The 8,486-nt window shown below is 40.9% G+C and overlaps 1 protein-coding gene across 6 annotated transcripts in view; it reads left to right on the top strand.

Moving 5' to 3' along the window:
* The window catches only part of dicer1 (dicer 1, ribonuclease type III), a 266,759-nt gene extending 259,789 nt beyond the window's left edge, over window positions 1-6,970 (top strand). For 3 of the 6 annotated variants that reach the window (XM_061842862.1, XM_061842865.1, XM_061842861.1), the window contains 2 exons: window positions 3,991-4,066; window positions 5,068-6,969. In XM_061842862.1, the coding sequence (XP_061698846.1) occupies window positions 3,991-4,066; window positions 5,068-5,233 (242 nt within the window). In that variant the 3' untranslated portion in view covers window positions 5,234-6,969. Of the gene's footprint in view, window positions 1-3,441; window positions 3,640-3,990; window positions 4,067-5,067 lie in introns of those variants that run through there. The other 3 variants (XM_061842860.1, XM_061842864.1, XM_061842863.1) reach the window with 3 other exon arrangements.
* The last annotated feature ends 1,516 nt before the right edge of the window (window positions 6,971-8,486 follow it).

The raw sequence follows: 8,486 nt of genomic DNA on the forward strand, positions 1-8,486 counted from the left end.
CCTGTCCACCCCATACAATCAGTAAGACTTGTAACATGGCCAAGACCAAAGAGCTGTCCAAAGACACTAGAGACAAAATTGTACAACTCCACATGGCTGGACTGGGCTAGGGAAAAATTGCCAAGCAGCTTGGTGAAAAAAGGTCCACTGTTAGCAATCATTAGAAAATGGAAGAAGGTAAACATGACGGTCAATCTCAATCGGAGTGGAGCCCCAGCCAAGACATCACCTCGTGAAAGAAAGGTGAGGAATCAGCCCAGGACTACACAAAAGGATTTGGTCAATGACCTGAAAAGAGCTGGGACCACCGTTTCAAGGTGACTGTTGGTAATACACTAAAATGTTATGGTCTGAAATCATGCATGGCACGGAAGGTTCCCCTGCTTAAACCAGCACATGTCAGGGCCCGTCTTAAAGGAATACTTTCTCCAGAATTCATATGTACAATAAACCCTCAGATGTGAAATAATATTATGACATATATTTTGTACAGTAATTTACGAAAAAAAAGTTGAAAACAATACATATTTGAATTCCAAGCAAAATCTGGATATATGCCAGCTTTCAGAGCTAAACCGAAAGAAACATCCTTGACCCCACCCCTGATGTCGCCGGTGCTTAGCATTACAGACCATTCGTTCTAGCTAAGCCAAGATGCCGACTTGTTCTGCACCAAAACTGAGAAAACGCACCCAAATTTGTCCTTCTTTAACCTCCTGTGGGGTCAACCTGACAGGATAAAGCTGTGGCTATCACAGTTGAGGCTCGTTCATCAGCAGGGAAATTTCCACGCATTTAATCATTACTGGTTATTAGTCGCTAAGTTATAGCCTCTCGTGCTGGTACGGTAAAGCAACAACATATGTTATGAGGGTGGCGCAGCTGTGTCTGTCTGCACGCATTCATCTTTCCTTCTATTGCAACCAATTGTCCTCTCCCTGCACCTAAAAAATACCCCCAATACCTTGATGCTGCCGCCACCACCACCATGCTTCACTGTTGGGAGTATGCTGGATAGGTGATGAGCAGTGCCTGGTTTTCTCTACACATATTGCTCAAAAATGAGGCCAAAATGTTCTGTCTTGGTCTTATCAGATCAGAAAATCTTGTTTCTCACCACCTTGGAGTCCTTAAGGTGTTTCTCAGCAAACGCCATGCCAGCTTTCGTGTGTCCTGTACTTACAAGAGGCTTCTGTCGGGCCAATCTGCCATAAAGCCCTGACCAATGAAGACCTGTAGTGATGGTTGAGTTTGAAGAACGTTATCCCATGTCCAGAATGCATCTGTGGAGTTCAATCACTGTGATATTTGGGTTTTTCTTTACCTCTCTCACCAAGCGGCGTCTCTCGATTGCTCAGTTTCAGGAGGTTTTTGGTAGTCTGAAACGTGTTCCATTTAAGAATTATGGAGAGTGGTCGTTTCAATCTCAGATGGAAAGCAGACCTCCTTGTCCAGGTCTGCCAGCAGCTTCTGGTACTGCCCAGCTGTCCGCTGTCTGGTGGCTTGTTGGTGTTGCCGGTTTGACTCTCCCACCTCCCAAACAGCCTTGGTTGCCAGTGGGCTGACAAGGGTGGGAGGGTGTTCACCGTCATCCGCTGGTTCTCCAAAACAGCACCAATACACTTCAGCACTTGGTTGTGCCGCCAGGCGTAATGGCCTTGAGTAAGGCTGGTCTTGCAATCAACCAGATTGTACTTCAGTGTTGCAGGACTTGGGCGTAACAGGCACTTGGGATCTTTGGCATACCACTGGTTTAGGTTCATGGGAGAAGGCAAGACGTCATATACAACTTGGATGGTAAAGCTTGCCCTTGCCTCCACTTCATCCCAGGCCAACCACTGCCCTTTGTTTGGCCAGTGACACAGCTTAGGCGCACCTTTGTGCTTCCTCTTCTCGACGTACCTGCTGGACCACCAGCTTGCGCCACTCAGCAGTAGTGGCCTTGGTCCATACTGGTCTACTGGCCCCGAGCCCAAAGCCAGTCCTCTCCTCCTGCACTTGGCCAACGATGTCCTTGTGTCTGAGTGCTGGCTTTGCGTGTTCAGTTGCGGCCAGTGGTGTCCACTTCCTCCCAATGGTCAAAATGGGGACAGTCTGGGCTCCCAGCGGATCGCTGGAATCCAGTAGCATCATTTCCAGTCTTACTTTGGCCCACTTGTACTCCTCTGCTAGGCTGGAAATGGGCAGGTGCAACATCCCTTGACCTTAGAGCCCAATGGTACTGAGGCACATGGGTAAGCAAAGCCACGTCCTTACAAACGAGCTGATCTCTGACATGCACTGTGAGCTGCAAGGTTTTCTCTCCTGCCTGTCTCGCTAAACACCTTGGCTGGAGTAGTCCAGTCTTCCGGGAGCTCCTCATGTCCACTGAGAGCCTGTCTCACCTCATACCAAAAGGCCACACAACATTCATCCTTTCTCAACTTCCACCACATAGGTTGTGCCAAGAAATTGTCTCCAGTAACGGAATGAGCAGAATCGGTGACAAAGGGTAGCCTTAGCCAACCCTCACCAGAAACAAGTCCAATTTCTGTCAGCATGCGGACCACACTCTAACACACGTCATACAGGGGGAGTGAAACAGAACAGCACTCAGGTTCTTCTTGGGTGGGGGAGCCTGTTTCTCCAAATCATGCCATTCTAGGTCTCGACGATATGAGCATTGAAGTCACCCATCAGGTGCGCTCTCTAGCAATGCCAGTAAAGCAGTGGTCTCAAACGTGCGGCCCGGGGGCCATTTGCAGCACGCAGGATAATATTTTGCGGCCCTCACCTTTATATAAAAGTTTATTAGTGCGGCCCTCGAGTTTTACATGAATGACACTTTTACATTGTTGCGTACAAAGCCAACAAATTGTGGTGGGTATATGGCTCTTGGGCACATGCAAGCAGAGAAATATTTTTCTGAGTGAAAATTACAGCAGCGTTGCCGTATACCGTTTTACTAGTAGTTTTGTACACAACTTGCTGACACAAGAATCTTTATCTTTTTTCATTCATTAATTTTCCGAGCTGCTTATCCTCACTAGGGTCACGGTGGTGCTGGCACCAATCCCAGGTATCATCAGGCAAGATGTGGGGTTCACTCTAAACTGGTTGCCAGCCAATCACACGGCACATAGACACAAACAACAGTCGCTCTCACAATCACACCAAACGCCAATTTAGACTCCCTAATTAATGCATGATTTTGGGGATGTGGGAGGAAACCGGAATGCCCGGAGAAAAACCACGCAGGCACGGGGAGATCATGCAAACTCCACACAGGCGGGGCCATGATTTGAATCCTGGACCTCAGAACTGTCAGGCCAAACATTTAACCAGTTGCTCCATTGTGCTGCCTCCTAGTTTATCTTAATGTGTTTTACATTTTTTTTAAATGATGTTTGAGAAGATTGAATTTTGTTTTAAGTTTCTAATTTAAATTGGCCGTGAGTGCAGGTGCGTCGAGGCTGAGGCCCAGCCTCAGACGGACTCTGTCTCCAGCGACACCGAGGTAAATTGAGTTTGACACCCCTGCTCTTGAAGACTCCAAAAAGGGTGGGTCCTCTGAAGTGCTGCTTCCTGTTTGGTGCATAGCCAACAAACAACAGCCGATAACCACGCCTCTCACCGTGGGCAAATCCACAGTGGAAGAGAGTCCCAACTCCTCTTAAGGGGACAGTTACCAGATCCCAATCTCTGGGAGAAGGCAAGCCCGACTATATCTACTTTGAACTACTTTTTTTTTTCTGTGGCTGGAACTAATTCATTCTAGATCAATTCATTTTAATTGGAAATACTTTTTGTCCACAGACATTTTAGATCACAAACAATTTCAGAAGTAATTAAGTTAGTGAACTGAGTTTCCAATGTATTACTAATAACTGATACTAATATTAATAATATTTATTACATTAAAATCTAGTGATTTAAAAGAAATACCTTTGATGCGCAATATGTTTATGTTAGTATTTTCACATTTTTTATCTGACCCTGCATCACCTGCAGAGAAATTCTCTGCAAATGTGCCCCGGTCTCCTGTGAGGGAGTTGCTTGAAATGGAACCAGAAACTGCCAAGTTCAGGTAAGGGAAGACGTCTTTAAACATTGTTGTGTGCAGTATACCATTGTGGCCAGAACATAGAATTTGAGAACATATTTTGTAATATAGTCACAAAACCTTTTTTTCTCCTTTGTCAAAAATATTTTAGCAAACTAATATCGTTTTCACGTTCCTCCTTTTATTCAGCGGGGTTTCAGGGAAGTTTATCACCCTTCAGAGAAATGTGTTTCTGTGCATGTGCATACTAACAAACCTAAGCACCTAGAGCTCTAACAGACTAGATAAACTTCACCTGTCGATAATACATTGTGACCAATCAGCTTTTATTCAAGAACAGCGCTCCACTGATGTCAGGTGACTGATAAACCTAGGGTAATAATTATGTCTCAGTATAATAATCTAAAAACAATTGTCAGAAAAAGCTTTTGACAGTTAACTGGTCTTTTTTTTTTTTTTTTTTTTTACATTGAAGATAAAATGAATTTAAATGAATTTAAATGATTTTAGCAAATTGTTGCAACATAAAGTGCAAGTTAGAATACTTTCCAAACCCATTATTGCTGTATGTGTGGGGTCTTTCCCTGGTTTATTTTACTTTCTGTACCCAAAATCCACTAATTAACATGGTCATCGAAATAATTTCTCAGGTTTTAGCCAACAGACTAGAAAAACTTCACCCGCCTACTATAGATTGTGACCAGGTTTTATTAAAGGACACAGCTCCACCAAACCTAACAAGAATGTCTCAGCGTAATAATCTGTGTGTGTGTGTGTCTTTTTGTAGTTGCTTTATCCTTTATTCATCAAATTATTTGAAAATGACCAATTGAGTGTTTTGTAACAAATATTTGAGACATAATGTACAGCTCTCTACAATTTGTAACACGACCTATTTGCTCCCGTTTGTGAAGCTGTGAATCCAAAAAAAAGATGAATCAAGTTTGGATTGAAATGTTCGTGACCACTGATAATGTATTTGATTTGAAAACATGTAAGTAAAAAAATTGTTCTGTCGTATGTAGTCCTGCAGAGAGAACTTATGATGGGAAGGTCCGGGTTACTGTGGAAGTCGTTGGAAAAGGCAAGTTCAAAGGAGTTGGACGCAGCTACCGTATTGCCAAGTCAGCAGCAGCCCGACGAGCTCTGCGCAGCCTCAAAGCCAATCAACCTCAGGTCCAAAACAAGTGAGCTCTTCTCAGCATTAAGCACCTATGCTATTGATGCTTATGGAGAAAAAGCAGTATTTGCTGTCCAACACAACACAATGCCAGGTAGGCGCTACATTATACTAAGTGATGGACATCTGTGGCAGCCAGGGAACACTGTGTTAAGATGCAACAGAAGAGGTGGACTTTTTTACAACAGATTTTACACCTGACCTTTTTCGTTGTTTTTGCGCAAACACAATCTTAATTTTTTTTCTTGGCTGTTGTGTAATTATGAGTGGTTTATTAACTAAGCAAAGTGTTAAAAATGGTCAGGTTACAATGTCTTTTGCTATTTTACTCGTAACCTCATCAGTAATTCAGATGAGGAATATGCCTGTTATGTTCTCACATTGTCCATAGTTCAATAAAAGTTTAAAATCAACATATATAGCTAGGAGAAATAAGAAATGCGAAACTCCTCAGCCTGTGCATTAAAGCCAGTCACTTTGTTTAAAAATGCTCGCAGCAGACGTACAGTAGCTACCAGATTCCACTTGGGAGAAAAGACTAACTCTTGCTGTTGGAAAATTGTCTTAAAAGTTGCTGTTGGAAAACTGTCTTAAAATTGTATTTGTAATCATTCTTCCACTTCACCTTTTAAGGTCTGTAATTGGGAATTGTGTCTTCATATTGACACAAAACGTCTATCAATAGAAATGTAAACAAATCTCAAAATATGTTCCTGGGGTCAGAGGCTAAGGTCAACCTGGATGTCCTGCCAAATAAAGAGGAATGTAAGCATTCCCACTTACTGTATTTAAATTGGGTTGTATATTGCTTTCTAACACTTGATGAACTGGATTTCATTTAATATTTTATGTGACAGTGAGACTAAATGTTGTGACATTACTTTGGTTATTAGATTTAAATGCATTTTCTTACTAAGAATAGATCAAGTTAAAAAAAAAATGTGATATACATGGCTCTCAAATACAAAATCATTCAGTTTTGGTACAAGAGAAGACATACTGTATCAATTGTCCAATATGCTGCAGACTTTTGACACCAAGTGGATACTGATGTTTGAACTCGTTTTCAACTGTTTTTGTGAGAATAAGCCAATATATGACAACATGCACATTTACTCACATTGTATACAAATTCTTTGTTGCAGCTTGGACAATATGGTGTTAAAGTTAATTATGGGAAATAAGGATTTCAGCGCTTTTTCTTTATTTCTCCTTATGGAATGTTTTCTTGTAATTTCTCTTATTGTCATTTTCTTCCTCAGTTTGCCCATTTTCACCTCAATACCTCAGTTAATTGCATGCATTTTCTTGGCTTTTCTCCCTTATGTTTGCTGTTATTTTGTATGAAGCTTGAATTTCTGATCTTTTTTGCACTGTAACTGTAATACCTCTTAATTTTTTATGGCATTCAAGTTTTTTTCTGTTATCAAGCTGTGGAGGAGTCCTACGTTGCTCTGTCTTCCCTTTCACATTGAGTTTGAGGCTCGAAAGTTGGGGAGGGGCTGAATAATTTTCATTAGGTTGAGAATTCTTTGTCTACTTTGTGTAATGAGATGCGTTGTTGGCTTATGGAAGTAATCAGATTGCACTCGTGATCATGAGGGACGGACTGAATATATACCAATTCTTTGGTTGTTATTAATACATAATTTCCTGTTTAATTCCTAAAGTTGGTTTTGCTGTCTGAAATATATCCATCGAAACCGCTGAGTGAAGTCCGTGCTTTATTGAGTGGATGCCAGTTGCTACCTAATTCAGCTTTATTTGAAAGTGATGAGTTTTACTGTCTGACAGGGGTCGGCGAACCTTTTCGACTGAGAGAGCCATAAATGGCAACTATTTTAAAGTGTAATTTCAAAAGAGCCATAATGTATTTTAAAATCTAAATACAAGTGTAGTTGTATATTTATGTAAGACCAACACTTTTAGAGTACAATAAGTCTGAACTATTGTAAATAACACTTTTGTGCTGTTGCTAACCAATGATGACAAAAGTACTTCTTACCATTAATGCAATTTATGGTGCTTGCAAGGCTTTACTGATGGCTTTATAGTCAGTTTTGTACATCGTTAGATTAAGCTTCATGCAGGCGTTGACACTTCCATCCGTTAATCGGGAACGTAATTCAATTTGATTTGTCATCATGATGATACAATGAACAGTTCTTGCCGACAAAGGTATGTCTTTGATTTGATTGGATTATCCTGTCTTTATGCGAACATAGTGCCTCTCTCGTGTATCATACTTTAACGAGAGGTGGCTAACCTGAGTTCTTTCCTCAATCAAAATTAGGAACTAATCAATTATTTCAATGGAAATTACTCTAAGCTCCTATTAAAACGTTACTTTTTACTTGTGCACTTATTCTCTCTCAAAAGGTTTCTGAAATAATTTTTTTGCTTATGAGTTAAGGTTATCCCAATTTTAATAACCGAGCTACCATATAAACTCCACTTTTTTAAACTGATTTTCAGATAGTCAAATAATAGACCTGGTTATGTAAAAAAAAAAAAAAAAGTGTGAACCTTTAATAATAAAATAAAGGTTGGAAAATCAAATCACTTTACAAAACAAACACCCATGCAAATAAAGTCAACACAAAAAGTACAGAATCCACAAACTACCTAAGCTAAGGGCCCAAAAAAATAAGAAGAGAGTTGAGGGTCATGTCCACATGTCCAGCATCCTCAAAGTCCTCACGGTCTGATCCGTTGTGAAGCTCTCGTCCTCGTCGTCTTCTTCCTCATCCAACACAGGCCTCGCTACCTTGCATTAGCTTGTGACAAGCGTCCAAGCAATGTTCCATTCATCCACTTTTCCTCTGTATTAGCGGATAACTCCCCCACATTACGGCGTAATTCGACTAGTCCACTCAAACAACACACTATCACAATTGACTTTTCAACAATCCTCGTCAAAGACGATCAATTTTGATAAATGTCCGGCATTAACTTTTCTCTTTCCTTCCAACAACCATGGACAGGTCTCGCACTTCTCTCTCTCTCTCCTTCTCAAACCTTCCCAACACGTCACTTCCTGTCCTTCTTAAACATAGGTTACAATAATAAATTGGCAAACAAATGTATTTTTTCCACAAATTAATAAAACGCATTTAAATACAAATCCCTCCAAAAGAAGATAAATTCAGCACACACACGTTAACGAATATTCCCCCACCTTGTATAAAGAAAACCTATAACCTAATTGTTACTCTATTTATTTGAACTTTTAACTGTAGCAATTTTTAACCGGGTTACACAAAG

Source organism: Syngnathoides biaculeatus, chromosome 15 (genome assembly GCF_019802595.1).
Source record: "Syngnathoides biaculeatus isolate LvHL_M chromosome 15, ASM1980259v1, whole genome shotgun sequence".
NCBI classification, from domain to species: domain Eukaryota; kingdom Metazoa; phylum Chordata; class Actinopteri; order Syngnathiformes; family Syngnathidae; genus Syngnathoides; species Syngnathoides biaculeatus.